Below are 23,706 nucleotides of genomic sequence, written 5' to 3' on the forward strand. Positions count from 1 at the left end.
CCGGGGGAGCAGCCGAGCAGCGCCGGGGCGGAAGGACGCGGTCAAGCGCTTTATGCCGGGATAGCGCGGCGGCGGCAGGCCAAAGCAATCGATGCGGACCGTCGGTGCCGCGGCTAGCCTCGAGCAATCGAAGCCGGAGCGGCGGGCATGCAGCGGGCATGGAGGCGAGCATGGAGGCGGGCGGGCCGCGGCGGCGCTTGGTGCACCTGGACCTGAAGGGCGCCCCGCCCCGCGCCTCCTACCTGGCTGAGGTAAGGGGCGGCGGGCGGCTGAGGCCGGGCCGGGCCGGGTCGACCCGGCCCGGCCCGGCCTCAGCCGCCCGCCGCCCCCTCAGGTGCTGCCGCTGCTCCGCGGCCTGGGCGCCACCGGGCTGCTGCTGGAGTACGAGGACACCTTCCCCTACGCCGGGCCGCTGGAGCCGCTGCGGGCCCCGCACGCCTACAGGTACCGCCCGGGGAGGGCCCCGGGGGGAGCCGCGCTACCGGGGCCGGGCCGGGCCCTGACGTTTCGCTCTCCCCCCGCAGCCCCGGGGAGGTGAGGGCGGTGCTGAGCCAGGCGAGGGCGCAGGGGCTGGAGGTGGTGCCGCTGGTGCAGGCCTTCGGGCACATGGAGGTGAGCACCGGGCCGGCGGCGTCGCGCTTTTGACGCCTGGGAGCGCTGGGTTGTGCGAGTGGGGGCGAGCAGCTCCGGCCCAGCTTCGGCCTTGGCGTGGCGTGGGGGTAGCTCTGCGGGGAAATCGTCACCGTAACTCCCGGTGCTCCGGTTGGCCAGCTCCCATCAGCTGCGCGCTCCGGACATCAGGGTGATGCTGCACTGACCGCCCTGTTTCCCTCACCCCGTGAGGTGCTTCGAGGTCGGAGACCCCCGCAGCACGGTGGAGCAGCGGCCGTGGCACTCCTGCCCGTACCGCCCCTGGCGAGAGGCCTTGTGCTGCCCTCCGCACCCACACACAGCCAAAACCCAGGTTTTAGCAGGACAACTGTTGGCAGAGCCCTGGTGACACAAGAGGATGCTGCTGTCCCCTTCATTTTGCGATTGTTACTCGAGCTCTCCTTTCTCTTGCAGTTTGTGCTGAAGCACAAAGAGTTTGCTCATCTTCGGGAGGTGAAGATGTTTCCCAACGCCCTCAACCCACACAAGGAGGAGTCGCGGGCACTGGTCAAAGCCATGATTGACCAGGTCATGGCACTGCACGAAGACGTAAAATGGTTTCACATCGGATGTGATGAGGTGGGACTTCTCTTGAGCTGGGAATATTTTTTTGTGAGGGATGATGGTAAGGGCCGAGGCTTCTGCATTTCAGTGGTGCCCAGGCCACACTTGGGTAGGATTTTAGGGACAGAAAAGACCAATTCAAGCCAGTGTACAAAAGTCATTTTGACAATAAATGATTCCAGTAGCACAGGATGTCATTTCTGTTGATCTGAGTCTAATATCAAAAGTATTGAAAGCAGTTTCTTAAAGCTAACTCAGCATTTGGTTTTAGGTCAAATGAGTATTCCAAGTGAGATATCAATTGGAGGTATTCATTAAGAATCTTGTGAGTTTTCATGTAAGATGTTGGCTCATTGTTCTGGCCAGCTTATTCAGCGTAAGCCCTTTTGTGGTGGGAAATGTTTTGTTTCCTCATGGTAGTTTGTCTCCTTGAGGAGGACAACCTTGAGTTTTCTCCTTTCTCAGGGTTTCTTAAAACCAACCCTGTGGCATGCAGATCCCTGAAATTCATTGTGATCACCTTAACTGTACTGATATTAGTTTAGCATTTTGAATTCTGTTGTTTGGGAACAGATGGCAGGGTTCAATAGGGACCTGCAAGCATTTATAGAGTAAAATACGATTTATATAGAATAAATGTGTTTTAGATAAAACCTGCTCTAAAACAACAAAGAGTTTAAATGCATATCCAGCTTAACAGGCCCAAATCCACTCTCTGCATAGGACCAAGTGTGCTAGGGCCACCTTGGACATGTCACTTCTAGATTCACATACAAATGGTCTCCTTCCCCAAGACAGAAACCTCATTTTATATAATTCAGGACTTTATGAGTTGCTAGACTTGAACTGAGTAAAACTGGTGAGAGCTACTTCCAAGGACAAACCTTCCAAAGACAAAACCAGCACGCTTTAATTATGCTTTAGATATTTTAGTTCCTATAGGAAAATTCCCTTACGTGATGCAGTTAGTCAGGGCCACAGTCTCCTGCAGACTGATAGAAATGCTTGCAGCGTCTTCAACACCGAGAGGTGCTTTTAAATATGTCCACTCGGTGTGGTATATCTTTGCGATAGGTTTTGAATATTGTATGATTTCATGACACTGTGTCAAACTCGCTCCCCCTGTTCCTATAAAAGAAGTCAGGATTATTTGTTTGATGTTTCAGGTCTACTACCTCGGTGAAGGAGAGGAGTCAAAGCAGTGGCTGCAGCAACAAGACAACACTCCAGAGAAGCTGTGCTTATCCCACATAAAAGCAGTAGCGAGTTGTGTGGCCTCGTCTTACCCCGGTGTGACGCCCATCGTGTGGGATGATATGCTCAGAGGGATAAGTGAGGAAACGTTGGCAGGTGTGTGACCAATGATGGGGTGAGTCATATTTTGTAGCATACAAAAAAGTTTATACAACCAGTTAAAACAGATTTGTTGGCAGATGAAAATACTGAAAAAGAGAAATCTGGGAATAGTTGAGGTAGGATCCATTAGACTAGAGAGTAGAGACATTTAGTCCTTGGCTATGCCACAGACTTTCTGTATGACTGTGGGCAAGCCTCAATGCAATCACTTTAGTTTTCCATCTGGTAATGCACAGTGACAAGCAAAACATCATCGTGCAGTGGTTGCCATCAATTCTGCTTTCTTTACACATTTGAAAAAAGCCTGTTAGCGTTTGTGGTCTCAGCCTAAATTTCTGTGCCTTTCACCACCTTTTAATGTCAGTTGTTGCCCTGTGCAGCATCTGGTTCCAGTGGTGCAGACTCACACGGAGAAGCTGCGACCCTGTGAGCATCTGACAGTGATGACAGTGCACATCATGAGGAACTCTGATACTGAATTGTGGGGTAGCTCTGAGACCCTGACATCAAGAGTCTTGTTTGTTGGAAAATGTGAAACCACTGCTAAAATTTGAGTAGTCCTAGCACAGACGGAGTTCCAGCATTTTCAGAGCCACCTTATGTGTCTGCTCCAAACAGATTTAGACAGATGAAGAACTCCTCCAGTAGTGACTGACCTCTTCATGGCTTTAATACCGGGAAATCATCCAACAAAATGCAGACAGGACCCATGCAGTTTCCACAAGGGCAGCACAGCATCTAACTAAGTGCACTGTACTGCCATAGGCAATCGCAGACTAAACAAATTAAAATGGGCTGCAGTTAAAGTACTGAATTTTTGTATAATTTACTGCAGTTTCTCTAGGGGTCTGTTTCTCATGTTTAAAACTAGTCAGGGAGTTGATTATAAAGGGATTTGAAGCTAAACCTATATCTTTACTTGTATTTTAAAGGCATCTTGAGAAGCTAAGTGCAACACAGCTCAGATGATCTCTAATTTAAATGGTGAATACTTCCTTTGAATTTAGCTGAAATCTTGCATGTACAGTTTGCAGCTCCGCCAGTTCAACCCAGCAGGTATACGGCCAGATTCAAGGGAGTAAGAATGAGATGGGCTTGGGATGACTGGGATCTCCGATGAATTGTCACTGCTGATCAATATTAGTGGATTCAAGGTGTCTAAGGACTTGGTGGCCCCTGGCATGTGAACCTGTGTGTTCAAAGCCCTGGCCAGGCTGAAAATGCCCATGGGGAATTCAACTGCAAATGAAGAATTCTAGTGACAAGCCATCGTTAGTTCCAGTCATGCGTCACTGCACCAATATTGTGTACTTAGTTCTCACTTTTAACTGGCTGTTTTCCGTTACTTAGAAGAGCTCTGTTCTTTTCAGAGTCTGGGGTCCCACAGCTTGTGCAGCCAATGATCTGGGACTATGCAGCAGACCTCGATGTGGAGGGCAAAGGTTTGTACTTCTCTGCTGAGCTGCTTAGAAGCAGAGCGCCCTGTAACCTGTTAAGCAAAATAGCCAAAACAAAACAGTGTGATTCATACCTTAGTTGGACACCAAAAAATTCTGTTTTTCTTAAATTGCTTTTTATTGCTTTAGTAGCATAAACATAGTCCTCGTTTGATTTCACATAATAGTTGGTATTATTTATTTTCTTTTTCTATTTATGCTTCTCCTATGAAGGACTTGCATTGCCTGCTGCTTAATTCTTTTCGACAGGGCTATGGAATCACTGATGGGAGATTGAGAGGGTTTTCACAAGCACTGTTACATTAACTCTCCTTGCATTAAAACCGGTGGGAGCAGATAGCTCCCTATTGAACAGCTCTGCAAAAGAAGCTTCAAGGCTTCGTACATCTATAGAATTCAAAGGAAAAACTCCTAAAGGCTCCAGTCAGGCATCTAACGTGCATACAAATATTTCTTTGTTGAAAGAAGAATCAGTTGTCAAATGTTGTGCGTGCTCATCACACGCCCATGCTTCTTGGCATTGAAGCAATTTAGCAGTTCAAGGGAATGGAATATAGTAACTGGGCACATGAAAATAGGAGGGCAGTCACCGAAACAGGTTGCTCAGAGAGGATGTCAAATCTGCCGTCCTTGCTGATGCTCAAAACTTGATGGGACAAGGCTCAGCAGCCTGTTGTAACTGCACCTGGGTTCCTGTTAATAGGAGCGTTACAGTCAATGCTGAAAACAGAGAAAAACTTGTCCTGTAAGTGTTCTTTTGTGTCTTATTTCAGTGCATCTCATAGAGAAGTATCGTAGATGCGGCTTCTCCAAGGTGTGGTTCGCTAGTGCTTTTAAAGGAGCTACAGGAGTGAATCAGTCTCTAACGCTTATTGGACACCATTTAAAAAACCATCTGCAATGGCTGAAAGTGGCAAGCAATAGCCCCGCTGATGTCCTTGAAGGTATCGCGCTGACTGGCTGGCAAAGGTAAGGAACGTCTTGTTAAACGGTGCCGAGGATCACATGGAAGCCAACTTCCACCCAAAAACTCCCTAAGAGGTACAAGGAGGCTGGGGATTTAGAAGGGAACTTTGCAACCCTGCCATCCTTCCTGTTGGTTGCTGCCTGGCCTCGCCCAGCTGACTGAGGGTGGATTTCGGAGTTCCAGTCAACTGCTACAGCATTAATCAGCAGGAGCAATTGTTTTGGCAGACACCACCAATCGCAGATTGGATTTGAATGCTCGAATGTACTTTGTGCTACCTTGGACTGCTTATAGACAGCAGAGTTAACACAACGCGTGGTGTACATCTGAATGCCTAATGTGAATTCAGATAGAATGAAGTTGCATAAGAGAGAAGAGTTTGTTAATGTAATGAAGGAGTAAGGTTTTTCTGCAAAGGTCGGGAGGTCTAAGGGAATGTGAGAGGGCTGAACGCCAATTTCTGACCCTAATTTGGATTGAGAAAGTAATTTGGTTTGTATCTGTTCTTATTAGCGAAACAGGAATACATAGCGTTTCAGAGCTAGAAGGCCCCTTCTCTGAGACAGAAACTGATGTTTCTAAAGCTCTCTTGAATTTTTGGGATTGCACTATTAACAGTTCCCACTTGTTTGGTATGTTCTAACAGTAAAATGTCTAATTAATGAATGTTTTCTTATTTAGGTATGATCACTTCTCTGTTTTGTGTGAGCTTCTCCCTGTGGCAATTCCGTCGTTGGCTGTCTGTCTGCAGGCACTAGAGAATGGTACAATGACAACTTTATTCTCTCTCAGCTAATGCCTAGCACAAGAGTGAAGTGACCTTGTCCTAAGGTTGGCACAGGCTTATTATATTTTGAGGTGGTTTGACTATCTGATTGTGGTCTGAAATATGAACAATAAATTCTTGCATGTTTGCAATACAGGAGCAGAGAAACCTCTTGGCCTAAGTATTTAAAAATAGCCATAGTATACTAATCATTTATTATGTTTTAACCCGTAAATGGTCACAAACTTCATGCCTGTACTAAAAAAAAGTTAGGAAGCTGAATTGCTTTTGAAACTGATTTGAAACCCTACTGGTATATCAATGAGACTAATTTTGTTTAGGTTTAGATCTTCTTTACATGTAAAAGTTGTTTTAACTAATCCATTTTCTTAAAGTTAATCTAGGTAGTACACTGGTAAAATACTTCCTGTAGTTTCTGGTTTCTTCACAGACAGTTGGCAATAGAATTTTTATTTTTGTCTTTCTAAATTTCTTATTTTCCAAATAAAACCCTCACAACCTACTTATTTTTAACTAAGGCACTAAAAGTATTCAGCACCCTGAATGGAAAGCTCATCGCTAGGAAGTGCTTTACCTAGCAGCACAAGACAAGTCTGTGAAAGACAATGTATTCCTCCCACCCCCAAGTTTTTTTTCCTTGTTCTATTTCCATTTTACCTTTTAAAAAAATCTTCATCCAAGGAGAACTACTCAGCCAATGCAGGGTACTCCAGAAGAACCCTCTTTAAGAACATTTTGGTTATTTAGGCTCCTCTTACTTATTTCCACTGTCTTCTGCCAGGTGGCTATTCTGAAAAGATTAAAGAAAATGTGGAAAAGCTCCTGGGAATGTCCAACCTGGAAACCGAAACTTTCATGAGGTAAAATTCCAGCTGTGGGATTCAGACGCTTCTCACTGCGTGGTAAGTTCAGAAACTAACGGATCCTCTTCGGACAGCACGAGTCTGGGGACGTTTCCTGGGAGCAATATCCTTACGCTTGTGACGCAAGTTAGCTTCTACCTCAAGTCATCAGTGGATGAACTTCTTGAAAGGAACAGGTAATGAGGTTTATGTTGATTCTCTGGCTGTCTGCAGGAGCGTGGGAGCTGTATCATCTCAACATGGGGCATAACTCCAGCAAAGGGATTTAAACATCAGGCTCTACATTTCGGGCATCACATCCCTACGTACTGACACCTCAGCAGAATGTAATACTTAGATGCACATTCAAAGTATTTCAGCAGAATTACTAAGCGCGGTGTGCTGCCTTATTTCAAGAACCAAGTTCTTTCCTGAATTAACTCTTACTGTTGTTTAAAGTAAAGATGATTTTTTTTAATGGTGTGGTTACCAAAAAAAGGAGCTTGAAATGAAACTTAAATTGCAACAGATGATTAGTTACTCTCATCTGCCAGGAACAGTCTTTTACAAGCTAGTTCCAAAGATACGTAACCTTAAATTTACTTACTCCTTAAGCGTTGTCTCTGTTTGTGCAGGAGAAGTTCAGCTAAAGCCCTATCACCTCCCTGTCGGCCTACAAACACGTATGTCGCTGCTGATTCAAAAACTGCTTGTACTAACATTCGTTTTCAGATATGTCACAGGCTGGTTCAGCCCCTACCACAGAAAAAGGAAGATTATTCATCCTATAATAATGCATCACTTTCAGCCAGATGCAGTAAGGTAACACCGCTTATTTTGCATTATAGGGGAAATAGAGTCGGTCGTATTTGGGGCACTCAGGTGCCCAACATACGGTTTTGAGTCCTTGCCTCTTTCTAAAATTACTTCAGAAGCATCAGTGGAAATTGAATAATACGAAGTATCCATAATATGGTTTTAAACAGAACATGTTTATCTTTGCCTTCTGTTGAACAAATTCTTTCAATACAAGTACAAAATTGGTCTCCGAAAAACCCTCCCTTGTACGTGCAGGTGCTCCTGGATGGACATGCTGCATCTTACAGCAGCTGTTAGCCTCGGTGTAGGAGCCCGCCGCGGGCCTTGGAATAAAGCCAGGCCCCTTTCCCCTGCTCCCTGTCACTGTGTGTGCTTTTCAGAACTGGTCCTAAAGATGATGCTGATTCATGCTAAATGGCTAATTCATACTTGCTGATAAAAACCAGAATTAAATTCCCAACAAGTCTCACAGTGGGTTTCAGTTACACTTAAAACGTGTAGAGTGGTTTTTTGAGCTCACGTTTCTGTACTTTAAAAGTCATTGCGTAAGAAAAGTGCCAAGATAAATGGTACTTAAACACAAACACCATCAACCTTTTGCCATCTGCACAAAATCAAGTCCTTTGAGCTCTTGTAATAGATGCTTCTTTTCCTGTAAATTCATTTTAAGGACCGTACTCCCGTTAGAAGGCCCAGTAAGCCAGCCCTCCCTTGAGGCAGACCTCAGCTGCAAATGTGATTGTTTCTTCCTTCTGATTTCTGCTTAGTCTTCTCTCCAAGTGGAATGCTGTGGTGCAAGACCTCCAGGCAGCCATGGAGCAAGTTTTCCACAAGTGTACTGTAGAGGAGTGGATGGAGGAGAATGTCCACCCCAGCCTACAGAAGCTGCAGCAGGTGGTGGATGATTTAGATAAAGCAATAAAAGCACAAAATTAGGGGCATTTCAATTAGTCTGTCTTATTCCTTGGGAAAACACGGCTAGTAGAAATCTGCAAGTAGTCATATAGCTAGTGTTTGTCATCTTAAGAGTTGAAGCCAGAACTGTGATTAAACAAAAGTGACCTGAAGGCATAAAGGAATTTATCAGCGTAACAGGCTTCGACTCTTAATTTTCCTGTCTTAACACATTGTTGAGCCTTAAATCACCTGCCCTGTAAGTCAGATTTACTCCCCTTGTGTAACAGAATGCCGGAGTGAGTCAGAACTCGGCTCTGTTACAAGGCAGGAGAAAAATCCAGATTCTTCCCAATTCAGTATATTTGTAGTAAGACTTTCTTACATTACAATGACCTGGAAAAGTTGCACAAGTTCTACTCTAGTCAGTAGCCAGCATGTCCTCCCTTTGCAATTTCCATGAAAAGACAGATTTAGGATACTTTAAACATGCTTGAGGTGCTTGTGGTCTGTACTGAGACTCGTTCCTCTTTCAGGTATGTTCAGAGATGTGCCCTACCCTTCCATCACGACAAGTCCTTCCACAGCACATAGCACTTGATTTGTTCAATTTTGTTTTGACTTTTACAGTCTTTGAAATAGATAAAACCCTCAGTCCTAAATCCAGCTTTGATTAGCTTGAGATCAGGGAATTAACATCCAGCTTTCTGCAGAAGTCTGAGCGAGGACCTGCTCCCTAGACAGCTCGCTAGGTTGCAGCAGGTGCATGAAAGAACACGTGCCCTGACAGTACGGAGCAAGAGGGAGCCACAGAAAAGGGGCTGGTGGCCAACAGCGAAGGTGGCACTTGGACTTGGAGGGAAAACTGCCTTAAGACATTGGGCTTCCTCCCATTTTACCAAAGCATCAGCTAAGCGAAGCATAGTTTCATCCCCACAGAAAAGCACCATCCCAGTCACTTTAAGGCATCTACTTTGCTGTGTAAAACCTGAAAGTGCAGGTTCATCAGAATTTGAAGCATGACTAAAGTCTACTGAATAGGAGGGGAAAATGCTGGTTTATTCTGCTTTAATGTTGAACTTTTAATAATGTATAGCAATATATTTTGTGGACTTAACTGGAGCATTAAGATAATCACCACAAGGGAAAATAATTCAGAAGTCTGGTAGTTAAGCACACTACCATGAATATTCAAAATATTCTTTACTTGTGTGCTTCATTTATTGCTTTCTTGAAAGTCTTATTTTGGAAGCACATGTGTTGAAACTTTCTTGGAACAATATTATAAAGAGTATAGCTCTAGATACAGAAAGTGCAATAAGTACAGCAGAAGACAAATCTAACTTATCTAATGAGAGCTACAGGAGTTAGGTCCACGTACAGCAGAAGACAAATCTAACTTATCTAATGAGAGCTACAGGAGTTAGGTCCACATGCAGATTTTTATCTAAAAAGAATCAATTGCTCTGTATACCTTAATTACAAAAGTCATGTACCTTGAACTAAATAAGACCTTAATTTATTTTACTTTAATAAATCCTTTGATACTCAAAATGTTTGTGGAAACTTGCCTTTGTTTTGCATGTGACATGTTGGTTTGGTTTAGAAGGAAAAATGCAAATATATTCACCAGTGGAGAGCTGGTTGTACATCAGCTTGTTTGAAATTGAAAGCTGGACTGCTGTAAAAGCGCGAGAGCAGGGTCAGTCAGGAGCTAGGGATTTGGGCTGCTCTGCTCTGCCCTCCCCACCCATTACCTCCTTCAGTAGGTCTGTGCCAAGTGGTAATTCAGAAAGCCATTAATATTTTATATTTTAATACATTTTAATTAAAAACAATATAAAAGACTACAGTGACACAAAACAAGTTATCAAAGTTGATTTTATCAATGGACATTTTTTAAAAAAAAGAGACAATAATACAAGGCCTTGCTGAAATTCTACTTGCAATTTTAAAGTAGAAAAGCGATTTCTAAACATTTTCCAGAAGTATTTTTGCCTCTCGGCAATCTACTACAGTGTCAGAACTAGTACTCGTTACTACGTAAGCCAGCTTAGGTTTTGGTATCTGTGTAACTTCATTAATACAGCACAGGAGTCAGCTCTCAGCTATACAGTATAAATACTTTGATTTTCTTTGAGACTTGCACAATTGATCCTAGTTACTAGACTATCTCATTTTGTGAAATATCAGACTATTGGATGATAGCTTGGGTAATGCAACTTTCTCCCCTTGTACAACACGCGGTCCTGCTTTTGTTCAGTATGGCAGCTAAGGCCGTGATCCCATCCAACCACACACGTGCAAGTAACTTCAAACGTGCTACTCAAGTTTAAGCTGGAGCATCTGCCGAATGGCACCTATCATACAGTGATATTCAACGGACATAACGGAAAAGGTTGGCTTTATGGAGCAAGCGGTTAGATCTAACTTTAGATCTTTTATGCAGGTTTTCAAATCGTTTCTAAGTCATACTACAGCTGTCCAGGCTTAAGTTCCTAGACAGCCCAAGATGCAAAACGTTAACAAATACATCTGTAATACTCTTCTATGAATATCTAATTTCCTAACCAAAGCTAGTCTTTCACATCATTCCTTTTAGTACAAGCCACTTTACATCAGGCACACATAAGGCTTTGTTTACTGGGCCTTTTGACATGCTAGGCCCAAGAGAAGCGAGGAAAACTATCCAAAAAAGCCTTCAGCAAAATGGTGAAAAGTGGTAGGAGAGGACTAGTGGAAAGAGGGAAAAACAGGACCTGCCCTGAGTTAGCACCTGCTGTTCTAAACAGTTCCTTCAAGCTGCATCACATTGCTGAGGAGTCTGCAGACGTTGCCATAACCAAATCCATGTTAACGGCAATTTGCAAGTTAATTTTCCATGCACGCAGTTACTGCAAAACATGAAAATCTGGATACGTCTTCCAAGTACGAAAGACAAACAGTTATTGAATACAGGAAGCTGAAAACCTAGATCAAGAGAAATCCACATCAGCCTGTGATACACATTCATGTACAGCATCCAAGTGCCAAGTCGTGACATTCTTTACCTGCACCGCAGGCCAGTGTCACAACAAGCTCCCAGTTGTAGACATGGAGCCAGCAGTGCCTGACGTACAGCCCGCAGGCAGAACCCACAGCATCTGAAGAATCTACTCAGCCTTCACATCGCTCAGCCTACAGAACTCGGGTTCTCATTTGAAACTGTACTAGTTTGTATGGCAACAGAGCTGCTGAACACAAAACGGACACATGGTACAAGAGAGGATTACGCCAGCTGTTCCAGGTGAAAGGCTGAAGAGTCAAATGATTCCTCCTCCACACACAGCACATGCCAGCAGTCATCCCTCTCCAGCCCACCATCAGTAGGATACAAGGTGCGAGGGGGACACTATAGAACATCTTTAAAGAGATGCTCACTGGATATCAGCTCAAAATGCAACTTACTCCACAGAATGCAGTTCAAGCTATGTTCTATCTTGCTATAGGTCATTCCCCTTTCTAGGGATTCTGATTTCCCTTACATTGTCTCAGTCTTCGTATAATGATATTGCATAGTCCGTAAGTATATACATGACTAATATCAAGAATGGACAGCAAGCTAGATGCACAGAAGAGCTCAGCAGAAGCAGGGCACACGATGCAGGGTAGGGTTAGATCAACAGACGTACCTTTCTAAAGCTGATTTTTAACTGGAAAACCACAGCATGGTTTGTATCTTCCACGGAACGTTAGCTCTCATGGAAACACAAAAGAAACACAGTGTAGCTAAGATTGAATGCAGGCAGTTTTGTCCGTTTATCCCTGGTCCAATCTGTGGGCTCAGAATATTAAGTGCAATGCACATCCATATCATGTACTCCTTGCTACACAGCAGCCGCTATCTGCAGGCCGAGGCCTTTTGCTTACATTCTACCATTACTCTAGTTTTTTCAGTTTTTCTTAAGTCCTTAGAACACTTAACATTCTCATTTTACACTGAGGGGGGGAGAGGGGAGTTCTCCAAATGGCCAATCTCATTCTCCTCTCTCCAAAATGAGTGTTACCTAGGGTATATATTAGAGAAATTTAAATGAAGAACTCTCCAAATTGTTACATCCTGCAATTTTTTTGTTTTTTAAACAGGTTTGATGATTATTCTTAGCTTACAGCTGCACTTCAGAATAAAGGCCAAATTTAGCTAATTGCCTGCAACCTGATTTCCCACATTCGTACATAGCAGCTTCCCAATTCCAGAGATGTGGGGTAGAGATTGAAAGCCATATGATTAGCTCACCAACTCAGAGAACTTCACAAGCATGTCTATTGGCAGAGGTCTGCTTTGATACCTGATGAGATTACAAGTTTCTTTTCTTATTTAATAGTAATAGACCCATTTCTGTGCTGCAGTCAAGCTGCATCAACAGCTATGTGCCTGCTACAGTCTGATTACCCTTTCAAACCAACGGTAAGAGCCTCTTTGTCTCACAGCTCACATACTGGCTCTAAAGGGCTGGAAGCAAAATCTTCATACAACCTGTTCTTTGGTCAGATAAGCATGTGCTTAGTTTCAAATAGAGCTGGAACACCCAACAGGACATAGCTTCTGCCGAAATCTTTTCAGAGCTTTCTCTTCTGTAGAGGTAGAGTGCTTTGAAAGAAGAATGCAGGTTCTCTCAAGTCCTGAAGAAACTGCTGCCAGAAGACATTTGCTGCTGGCCAAATGTGAAAGCAGACCACAGTTGCCTTGTATCCCATTCAGATCTCCTAGGAGAACTGTATAAATATTTCCTAATTCAGGTCTTAGCACCATACAATTCCTAAACAAAACCCAGTGAACTTTCATACAAGCAGTTTTAGCATGTTGAAGGAACTTTCAGCTCTTTACAACTTCTTTCTTGTACCGACATGTTGATATAGGCATGATGAAGTTTTAGGTCCAGACAGAACATGTTGACTAACAGAGGTAGCTTTTACTTCAAAAAATATCTTGGAAAAATTCATATTTTAACTATTTGTGAAACCGTTGGTCAGAACAGAGGACACTAAACACACCTGGAGTAAAACATGGGTGCAAGTCAAACATTGGACCCATCTCAGCTATCTTAAAAAAATTAAGTTATTAGTTAGCACTTCGGTATAATTTGAAGTGAGAAAATACTAAACAAATCTAGGCTGCCATGTTGTTTGACATCAGTCTTCTCCCTACCTAAAGCAACAGATGTGCTTTTCTTCCTTTCTAAATACACAGTTAAAAGAGTAAATGTTGAGGTCTAGGAAAAGGTTATTCTACCTTGGAGTAGTCTATGCCCAGAAGTTAAGCAGAACAGGATTAAGCTACAACATCCCAAAGATGCTGAATCATCAACATGATCATTTTTTGTTTCCTACTTCTGGCTCTTTGGCAAGTCCAAGAGGAGTAAGACAGTGTAACAAGTTGATCAGCCTGATGTTTCCAATTCCAAAACAGTCACTCCAGCTTTAATTTCCACTGGTATCTAATGGCAAGTCAGTAGTAGAGCATATAAAAGTGCCACTATCCTGCATCACCTAATTGCATATATTAAGCTGCTTAAAACTAATTTAGCAATATATTCAGTCATTTATAACATTTCAAGAAAACCCTCAAAGCACTGTGTTACGAGTTACAAATTCAGCTCTTCTACATTTCCTATACTGTACCTGCAGCAGATGTCTGCAATAAGTGGAAGTTTATATCTGTATCTCCACTTCATTAATGGGAAAGCAATAAGTGGTTTCAAACCAATTCATTAATAAATAACTATTCCTAGACAAGTTTGATGAGCTGACAAAGTTCAAAAGCCAGCAACGTCCACATACAGGAACTAAGTCAAAGGAGCAAATAAAACAGAATTTGCTTTGGGCTCTACAACGGCAATACTGTGAGCATGGATCTTGAAGCAGTTTAGCACTAAAAAAAGGTGCCCTAAGACAGATTCCTCCCATTGTAAATGCACATGTAGAGAAATGCCCAGGCCAAGACTGAGAGGGATTTCTTTTTCTGAAGAACAATCAGTATATTTTCCAGGTGTTTGAAAGCCTCTGCTTTCTTCAGCTCATGATGACTATTAATATTTATCCTGTGGTTCATCTGCATCACTAGCCTCTGTCTCGCTGCTCTGAGAGAGATCTTGTTGGCTCTCTACTCTGTCCAGTTCCAGAAAACTAGTAATGAGCTTGGCAACTGCTTCCACATCACTGTGGAAAAGAAAAAACAATGTAAGAATTAGTGGACCTGTGGTGTTGACAAGACAAGAACAGGCATGCTAATTCTTGAGCATAGCTGCTTGAAGGGCGAGTCAACATAAGGCATAGAGCATGCCACAGTAGAGAAGGACAGCATCCCACTTGTGAAGGCATATCAAGCCAAGCCATTACTTCCACATCAGAACAAATCAATCCTTTTCCCACAGTCCCTGCTGCAAGATTCCTTATTATTGATGCTTAAAATAAATCATGTTAACTGATAAATACACTGAATGTTTGCAAAATAGAATTAATCCCCCCTGCCATTGCACAGCTGAGGTAGTGAAGGTAACTACCACAGATGTGCAGCACTAAAGGGATCTTAGATATCTAAATATGATCAGTCTCCTGATGGGAGATGGTGTTACCCAAATGTCTGCAACTGAAAGCATTAAAGGGTTTAAAAAAGTTAAGCTGAATAACACAAGGTCATATCAGCAAGTATGAAAATGGAGCTGAGTCTCAATAGTCAACAATTACCGACCCATGGGATTAATATTTCCCACCTTACACATTCTAATTAAAAAAAAAAAAGCCCACACTGCACCTTCTACAGCCCAACACAGCACTCTGAGTCAGTGGGTGTGAAAATCCAGTGACAAATCGTAGCACAACCAGGTAACCCTTCCCAAAATATCGCACAGTCTCCTCTTCCACATTCACATCTCGGATCTCATTCAGTAGAGCCACTACTGTAAACAGATGTGGAAAACAAAGTAGTCTATTAGCATTACAGTAAACTCTCAACCCTGCTACTAGTGACTTGCCTGACAGATTCTATGCTCTTGAGTACTATTGCTCTGATCCCATACCACCAGGGGAGTCCTGCAATAGCAAACAATTGCTGAGCTATTCAGGCAAAACAAACAAGGAGAGACTACAGCACATACTAGCCAGCACAGGCCCTAATGAACAAGATGTACTGCCTCCCAGGAACTGGGGACCATTAGTTTATTACTTATGTTTCCCACTTACTTTAATAACAATTTTAACTATTTTTCTGTACAGAGAAGGTAAACAGGTGTGAAGTTTACTGAGATTGAACAAATACTGAAAGATTTAACTGTTCAGAGTCTCTGCTGATCTCTGCATCCCCACATTAATGGTACTTGAAACACATTATCAAATAACCTCTCAGGAAGAGACATGCTCTGCTCCCCAACTTATAAACATACCCTAAAGAAAAGTTCAGAAACATTAAACATCCTTCCCTCCACATCTCTTATCTTCCATTTCCAAAATGAGCTGTTTAAAAAACAATTCAACTTAAGGGCATTCCAAATTTTGTCAGTTTTCTAAGCATATTGAGAGTTGGTTTTAGACTAGCAGGCAGAATAAAAAAAATCTGACATCGAAGAGGATCCTACTTTAGTTTGCAATGGAGCTCCTGTCTCACAGTGACTCAACCAAGTCACATACTATACTTCAACTTCTGTTACTCCAACAGGAAGCTCAAAAGAAATGAGGTACTGCATTAAGCTGAGCCTACTGAATATGCTGTTTTAAATGCATGGGATATATCTGCAAGATGTAACATGCCTGCTTGCATATGATATCAAAAGATTTGCCTGCTACCAAAACCAGATTAGATTATAGAAATCTCAACTCCTGGATCCAAAATTTAAGTTTTTCCACCAGTCCCACCTGCAAAGCAGGCTAGCCAAGAGAAATGTAAACCTGCACATTAACATCCCAAAGGAACGGCTAAGACTATAATAGAACGCAATGTGTAAACCTCGTTACCTTGGATTAAAATAACTAACAAGGTGCATTCAGCACCCTAACCTGAAAAAACATTTAGGTCCCGAGAGGCAGATGATTACATCTGCTGCTTGGGAACAAAACAGATCTGGAAACAGATGTGACTAATTTGAGTACAGAACTCCAGAGCAGCTTATTAAATGGGCATGTATGCATTTCTTCTGTCTGCCCACCACATTTGCTACCACAGATACTGCTTTCTCACCTTGTTCATTGCCTCCTTTTGAGAAGGTCAGTATTTTTTTGTAAAGATTGAATGTTTTTAGGCAGACTGTTCCCTTGTTCTTATCAAATACAGCTTCCTGTAAAATTGAAAAATAAAAATCAAAATTTTCTTAAACACACCACCAGTAGCTATGCTTCAAAATAAAATAAAAATAGTTATATGGGAAAATAATCTTGGTAACACAGAAAAATAAAAACATAGCTATTTTAGAGACATTCCTCTATTATTAAGACTGTGAAAATCACTATCTTGCTCCTGGCTTTGACAGAGACTTTACTATACCTCCTGTGTTACTTCTAGATGGAATTTTCGCTGCCTCTCTTGCCCCATTCTTTATGTAATAAAAACCTGCCTGGAATCAAATTTGAACACTAACCTGGAGCTCCTGTAATTTTCACTTTTGATGCATGCATTTGGCCTACAGTATAACTATAGAGCGAACGTAAGTTCTAGTTACACTTTTCACTAACAGTCACCAACTCCACCAAAATTGCAGTGTTATGCTATATGGGCCAGGTTTACACTAGATTTAAAATATCCCTGACAGTCAATGAAAAGAGGATGTCTCTGTGTGGGTTGCTTATTCTAATAACAACTCAGGTCAGTAAAGTGACAAGCCTATATAACGGGTTATTGTTCTCAGTCCAACTCCCAATAAATCAACACCCACAAGATTATAAAGCAGCTTCACAAGCACCACTCTTTACCCAGCGGAAAACAGCTGAGTAGCCTTGCAGGTTAGAGCTACCCTGTTTAACGGTTGTTCTGTCATTAGCTGGCACAGTAAGTACAAAATCATGTTGCAGCAGCTGAACATGCTATTCTTTCTCCCTCTTTTGTATAAGAAAAGACCACAAAACCATTTAGGGCAAGTCTCCCCTTAAAAAACACTCTTACGTTCAGCTTCACGTTTTTATGCTTGCGTAGTGAAAGAATTATTGCCCTAATTCTAGTCCTAGTATAGCAACCCCAAGGGTTTCCTCAAAACTAAAAGCATAACCTGTCTGTTTGGACCGAGCAAGTGCACGGGGCTGCTGGAATCAGCATCTGCCAACTGTTTCTAAACTAGCACGACCTCATTGCCCGAGTTCAGCATCTTACCTCCCACTGCTCCAGATTCTGTGCTGCCACAAAGAAACACCCAGCCATATAGAAGAGCTTCCATGCCAAGCTGTCTGAATAATGAAAAAAATGCACAAATTTAGGGTTTTTTTTTCCTTCTTTGGTATTCAAACAGTTTTAAAAGCAACATGCTCCCTTTAAAGGCAACAAAAGGAAAAAAGCTTTCTCTGATGCAACATTTTTGCCCTTAATTGTAATGCAAGCTATTTTACGGCTCTCTCCCAGGATAAAAGTACAGAAACTCTTCACATATTTTTCGAAGTCTCCATCTACACGGGGCTCCAAACCATGCAGAATTATAAGCATATGTATTATTGGCAAGGTTGTAACATCACTACGCATCTTTCTCTTCCCTAGAAGCAAAGGCATCTTAAAAGGCATCCACAAAACTCTCAACCTGCTCTCAACCACCAAATATTTGTGCTGCAGAGGAAAAGGGTAAAGGACAATGGACACTCACTGAAGCAAACATATTTCTTCATAAAAGGAAGCAGTCAGCCCTCTTGACAAACAAACATTTGCATTTTATGTCCTGGAAATGTTTACATACAGCAGCCTAAGCAATTTGCTTACTTGGACTTTTACTGAAAGCAGAGTAGAATTGTGCTCAGTATTGTTTCAGAAAACTTCGTTGCAATGTCTTAAGAAAAAAAGGCGATATAGCTGGTGTCTCAAGCAGCTTTAACTGGACTTCGCTCTTAAAATAAAAATACATTGATTATCTTAGTAGTATACTCCTACACACTATTAAGTTTTAAAATTTGATGTTAATAGGATGCAGCAAGAGAACTGCAGGACAGCCTGCAGGATAAATTCCATAGATGGAAGGATACCTGGCATTTGGTACCGTCTGCTCTATTGCAGGGGGGGCAGGAAGCAGCAGTAGCTGTCTGTTCTCTAAAGGTGTTTTTATGAGTAATCTCCGTCAGTGATGATTTAACAGTTTCCAGAGAAACAGAGCACTTCCATCAAAGGCAAGGTAATAATTTCATTATGGTGGCAAACAATCATTATATGTCTTCCCAGGAGAGCTGTGAGGACCAGCTAATCACATTTATAAAACACTGCAAGTACAAAATGCCACAGAGTGCTAAATACCATTATTAAAAATACTCTTGCAAATGGAAAGGGATGATGAGTAAGAAAGAGAGCATTAAAGCACGGTAAGTCATACACAGGCAACAGTTATTATTGAATTTTAATATTCATGCCACAAAGTGCGATGGGTACCTACACTGCTCTCATAAGGCCAGACAGAAGCTGCAGAGAGGAGTCATCAGCATGAAAAACAGAACAGGAAATAAACAATTCTTAAAAAAAATGATAGGCCATTACCTGCACTATAATAAGCAGCAGCCAAACCTATGGAGGCTATTCCTAGGATAAGAGGGGAGAGAATTAGGACAAACAAGCAGCTCAAACCATCTAAAATTCCCTGATGAAAAACATATGACTATTCACAAGTTCATCACTTTTCAGAAAAGGGACAAATGTGATTGCAACATTGATCACTATATGAAAGAGTCAGTTATTTTTCTCTGAACTCAGTATAAAAACCTCCCATCCTGCAAAGACACTGAAAGCACAGGGGCTGAGGTCAGAAATAAAAGCTCGGGGCAGAATTGGGAACAGAACTTTAGAGGGACTCCCAGTCTAACCATTACACCATACTGCCTCTCGAGCACAGTACGACTTTGAGCATGCTAACATAAACACTGCAGCGGCTATTTTTCCCTCTAAGTGCTCCGTGGAGCCAAAAGAAAACTTCTGCAATTAAGTTGTGTCAGAAGCTGCCAGCTCCTTTCTCCCATTGAGGAGGAAGCAGTGGAAGAGTGCCTCATGCTCCAGAGCACCACTGCAACTGCAAAGATCTTGTCTCAACGAGAGTTTGACAAGACAACATCACTGAAAGCAAGGACAACTTTGTAGTGTTACTGCAATGGGATCTACTCAGCTGGAAAGCAGGATATGCCACATTTTCCCCACCAGCTCTCAGTGTGGTCCTAAGAAGCACCACTCCATTTTTTTTTTTTCCGCATATTCAGTAGTGTTTAAACAGATGCTTTTCAGAACATCCTGTATGACTTCCTATTTCATACACACAGTGCCGTTAAGAGTTCACTGTCAACCACATGCAAGATCTAACCCCAGCATTGCTCCACTGCAGATTTTTCCATTTCTGAAGACCTAGATGTTTTTCAATGTAAGTATGCATCCTGTTCAGAAGCTTCACATTTATATTGCTATACGGCACATACACTTTCTTTTCTTGATCTTTCAGGACTCCCTTAAAATTCTGTCCGTGAGGCTCTGAGGTTCTGCAGATGATAGACTGAAAAATTATCAGTGTCACAGTGAAACTACTATGCTGAGGAGGAGACTTCAGACTCATTTGGTGACTATGCTAAAGGAGACGTTAAAAGCATGATGATTCCTCTTCTTGAAAGAAAAATGCCTGAAAGACAGGCATCTCTTGCTGGAGGCTCTTTCAGGAATTTATTCTGTGACCGCCTTCCCTTAAAGCAAGCTCAAATACACTGAGGAATATTATGGTCTTACCAACAAAGAGAGACCAAGATCGGATGCCAGGTGACCTCTTCAGATGAAGATGGGAACTCGTACGGTTTTCAACCAACATGTACATCTTCAGAAGAAACTCCCAACAGCCCAGTCTGACTCATGAAACCTCACTGGACAAAAAAAAAAAAAAAGTAAGAATTTAAAATCCTTGTAGACTCCAACACTCTCCCTTCCTAGCATTTTTTCATGACTGATCAAGTCTTAATCTAGACTATAAAAGATGTCCAGAGTAAGAACACAGTCTTTTTCTTACAAGAGCAGCAATATGCACACTTAAAAAAATTGCAAAGAAAAAATGTCATGTGGAGACTTGCACAATGATAACAGGAACCTGAACTCTTTGAGAAACTTCTCATTTGAGGGTAAAAGTTTCTTCTATCACAACCAGATTCCAGAAGAAAATGTGAAAAACAAGAACCTGGAACAACGTTGTTGCTAATTCATGCAGCACTTCAAACAAATAAAACAGCAAGAGCAATGAAAAGTTCTTTGACAGCATTTCCCCTGCTAACGGCAAAGGCTCTCGTGATGGACCAGCCTGGCAGCTGAAGCAGGACAATGCAGCCTTCTGCAGAAGACACCGGGTCTCTCATCCCTGAGGACAGACCAGCAAGGGTTACAGCCTCAGCCTAGCAGTGCCAGTGTCACATAATGCCGTATATGGCATTCCCGTCTTTCAAGCCAACTCAAGAATAAAACCAGGAGTTTCCAACACCGAGTATGTTTGTCTCTCCCCAACAAGACCATGCCTTCAACCTAGACAGAAAGCAACAGTACAGATTAAAAAGACAGGTACTAATTAAAAACAGTAAAAGCTGGGCAATCCCATGCAGCATTTTCAGCAAGTTTTTACTATTTACAGCATAAAATTGTTTGAATTCTGGCATGATTGTGAGCTCCAGTGCAAAAACCAATCCCACCCTAATACTCTCAGCACAAGCATAAAGACTGATTTGTACAAGACGCAAGAGACATATGAGGACTCAGCTGATCTTTCAGAATTGTCACCAGAGAAAGGACAGGCTGCTTACTGCTTCTCTTGCCCAAATTGGCAGAGATGCGAGATGCATGTTGTTATTATGAAGACCACAATCCAGTAAAAATAAATGGGAAATGAAAGCACTTGCTAAGCATTTTGTGATGCATGATGATGTTAGCAGGGTATAATTGGCCTTAATCAAGGATATCTTCTGTTTTGCTCTTTACTGTTACAACCTTGACACCACTTAAGGTAGGGGGTTTTAAGCAGACTTCCCCAAAAGGAATTTCTAAAAAGGATATCTACTTTTCCGATTGGTGTGATAAAGCTCGGTCTCTGTGAAGCATCCTGGGGACAGCAGGAGCACTAAACAGCTCGTTTACTGTTAAAGACAATGAGCACCAACTCCTTCTATTGGCTTGGTACTTCAATCATGAAATACCGGACTCTGCCCACAGAACCAGTTCCTAGGAGGTTGGCATTAAGCTGCTGTTAGCTGCCCATGGTAACAAGTTTCCAGAAGAATGCCAACATTCAACAGGTTTTTGAATAACTATGAAAAACACTTAGAGAGCAGGCCCAAGCACATCCGTGTTCTTACAGAAGAAAAGTATGTGATTTTTAGTCCTTTAGTCATCTTGCTGTTCTTAGATACTACATGACACTCCCGCAATTCTGCACCAACTGGCTAGTTCAGATACAAAGCTCCAGGGGATTTTTTTTCCCCATTTAATAAAGCAGATTTAGCTAAGTCTTTTCAGTTAAACAGAAAGCACATATGACTTTGATTTTAATCTCTTAGCAACACATCTGAGAGAATCTGAAACCAAAAGAGACAAAACCACTTATGCATAAGACACGCTCCATCTCCTCCGGATGTCAAGCATCCCATTTTAATTTTCAAATGACTCCTGTGAGTTGCTCTCAACGTATCAGGAAATATTTCTGCGCATACAAAGCCTTTTCCTGCCTGCAACCTAAAAAATATCAACAAGGTATCAAATACATGAAGATCAGCTTAGAAACCTGGCCGTATTTCACAAACAACACACCCTACTTAAAACACGATTCACATACCTACCAGTTAGATCCATTAATGCAAACTTCAATATCTCCCCCCCGTATTCATTCAGCAAAGTCCAACCATGCAAATGCCAGTGTCAGCTTAATGCTGGACACTCAAAGTCAACGGCATCATCTCTTGCAGAAGGCAGCTGCTTGCAAGATAGGTGCCTCGGGGAATAAAAAGCACCAAAGCAGCTTCTTAAAGTTATAAAGTGAGTCATAAACATGCCTTTAAGTGAACACAAGTTTTACTACCCCAATTTTACAATTACGGAGAGACAGGTACTTTTGGGCTGCTAATTTTGCTTGAATTTCATAGACTCATAGAATGCTTTGGGATGGAAGGGACCTTTAAAGGTCATCTAGTCCAACTCCCCCAAATTTGTTGGGTTTGACATTAAACTGATCTTCAGCATCAAAATAAAGATTTGTATACTTCCTCCAAGCTCTCCAGCGAGGGTGAGCTAGCAAGAGCTATCCAAACAAGCACCATGAAGACTTCACTACACATATCCATCAAGACAGGACCATACACCGCCCTGAATTTTCCTTACCTCCCAATCCTGCACCTGCCTCCCCCCCAGTGCGACCCATGCACTAACTGGCCTCCCCCTCACCGAGCATCCCGTTAGGGAACGGAACCGCAGCCTGCTGCCAAAACCAAAACAAGCCTCCTTTTTTCTTCCCCCACGTGTGGGTAGCAGAGAGCCTTTAGCTGGGACCCGCCCGCCGCGGCCCCGACAGGCCGACGGGGGAGTCGCTCCCGGCCGCCGCCGCCCGTAACCCGCTCCTCAGGCGCCTTTCCGAGCGCGGGCGGCCCAGCGCGGCCCGCGGGGCTCAGGCCGGGCGGCTGACGGCTCCCTGAGGGGCGGCTCTCCAGAGGGGCGCCTGCTCGCCGGGCCCCCCGCCACACCTTCCCCCGACAGAGCCTCAGCCCGCCCCGGCCACGACCGGCGCCCCTTCAGCCCCCCCTCGCCCGCCAGCGGTACCTGCCCCGGGCGCGCAGCAGCAGCCACCCGCACGGACGCGCTTTGAATGGGACGCCCGGCCGCCTCCGCTTCCTGCGGCCCCGCCGCCCCGAACCAGAGAGCGCGGCCGGAGCGGCCGCTGGGGCGCGCCGGCGCGACGCCCGGACTAAGAAGGCTCGGATGCGCCGGCGGCCATTTTGAGTGAGGGCAGAGAAGCGGATACATAAACCTTCCCTGGGGCTTTATGTGTGAGTGGGAAGGGCCGGGCCTCACCCAAGATGGCGGCGCACTGCCCGCATTCAAGATGGTGGCTGGGTGCGGTGGATGCTGCTGAAGTAAGAGCGTCGACATTTCTTTAGGCCGTATGGCTTTAGCTGTACAAAAGAAAGAGGAGAAAAACTCGTGTCTTGGCAGAGGAGGGA

The 23,706-nt window shown here is 43.2% G+C and overlaps 2 protein-coding genes across 9 annotated transcripts; one reads left to right on the forward strand and one right to left on the reverse strand.

Annotated features, from left to right (window-relative positions):
• The first annotated feature begins 12 nt into the window (after window positions 1-12).
• On the forward strand, window positions 13-14,353 carry HEXD (hexosaminidase D). Of its 6 annotated transcripts, none has more exons than XM_087751245.1 (13): window positions 13-251; window positions 335-444; window positions 525-612; window positions 1,066-1,230; window positions 2,382-2,565; window positions 3,942-4,013; window positions 4,802-4,997; window positions 5,677-5,759; window positions 6,564-6,642; window positions 6,720-6,821; window positions 7,260-7,446; window positions 8,211-8,337; window positions 8,874-14,353. In XM_087751245.1, exons 1-13 carry the CDS (start codon window positions 159-161, stop codon window positions 8,936-8,938), a joined length of 1,551 nt encoding a protein of 516 aa, XP_087607371.1. In that variant the 5' UTR covers window positions 13-158; the 3' UTR covers window positions 8,939-14,353. The 6 variants fall into 6 exon arrangements, with proteins under 6 accessions (XP_087607371.1, XP_087607372.1, XP_087607373.1 ...); XM_087751246.1 differs by having other exon boundaries at window positions 7,357-7,446; XM_087751247.1 differs by lacking the exon at window positions 8,874-14,353 and having other exon boundaries at window positions 7,357-7,446; window positions 8,211-8,384.
• On the reverse strand, window positions 10,201-23,499 carry CYBC1 (cytochrome b-245 chaperone 1). Of its 3 annotated transcripts, none has more exons than XM_087751255.1 (7): window positions 23,306-23,499; window positions 20,252-20,382; window positions 19,028-19,069; window positions 17,672-17,745; window positions 16,550-16,646; window positions 15,131-15,272; window positions 10,201-14,535 (listed from the first exon to the last, which is right to left on the reverse strand). In XM_087751255.1, exons 2-7 carry the CDS (start codon window positions 20,334-20,336, stop codon window positions 14,406-14,408), a joined length of 570 nt encoding a protein of 189 aa, XP_087607381.1. In that variant the 5' UTR covers window positions 20,337-20,382; window positions 23,306-23,499; the 3' UTR covers window positions 10,201-14,405. The 3 variants fall into 3 exon arrangements, with proteins under 3 accessions (XP_087607381.1, XP_087607380.1, XP_087607382.1); XM_087751254.1 differs by having other exon boundaries at window positions 15,131-15,275; XM_087751256.1 differs by lacking the exon at window positions 19,028-19,069 and having other exon boundaries at window positions 15,131-15,275.
• Window positions 23,500-23,706: the final 207 nt, after the last annotated feature.

The sequence above is a fragment of the Nipponia nippon genome, unplaced genomic scaffold (assembly GCF_047370975.1).
Source record: "Nipponia nippon isolate SJK-2023a ecotype South Korea unplaced genomic scaffold, ASM4737097v1 scaffold_14, whole genome shotgun sequence".
In the NCBI taxonomy this organism is placed as follows: Eukaryota; Metazoa; Chordata; class Aves; order Pelecaniformes; family Threskiornithidae; genus Nipponia; species Nipponia nippon.

Coding starts and splice junctions, on each gene's coding strand:
- HEXD (XM_087751245.1), top strand. CDS start 159: ATGGAGGCGAGCATGGAGGCGGGCGGGCCGCGGCGGCGCTTGGTGCAC. Junction 252..334: donor GCGCCTCCTACCTGGCTGAG/GTAAGGGGCGGC, acceptor CCGCCCCCTCAG/GTGCTGCCGCTGCTCCGCGG. Junction 1,231..2,381: donor TTCACATCGGATGTGATGAG/GTGGGACTTCTC, acceptor TTGATGTTTCAG/GTCTACTACCTCGGTGAAGG.
- CYBC1 (XM_087751254.1), bottom strand. CDS start 20,336: ATGTACATGTTGGTTGAAAACCGTACGAGTTCCCATCTTCATCTGAAG. Junction 15,276..16,549: donor AAAAGGAGGCAATGAACAAG/GTGAGAAAGCAG, acceptor ATCTGTTTACAG/TAGTGGCTCTACTGAATGAG. Junction 14,536..15,130: donor GCTGTGTTGGGCTGTAGAAG/GTGCAGTGTGGG, acceptor TCTTTTCCACAG/TGATGTGGAAGCAGTTGCCA.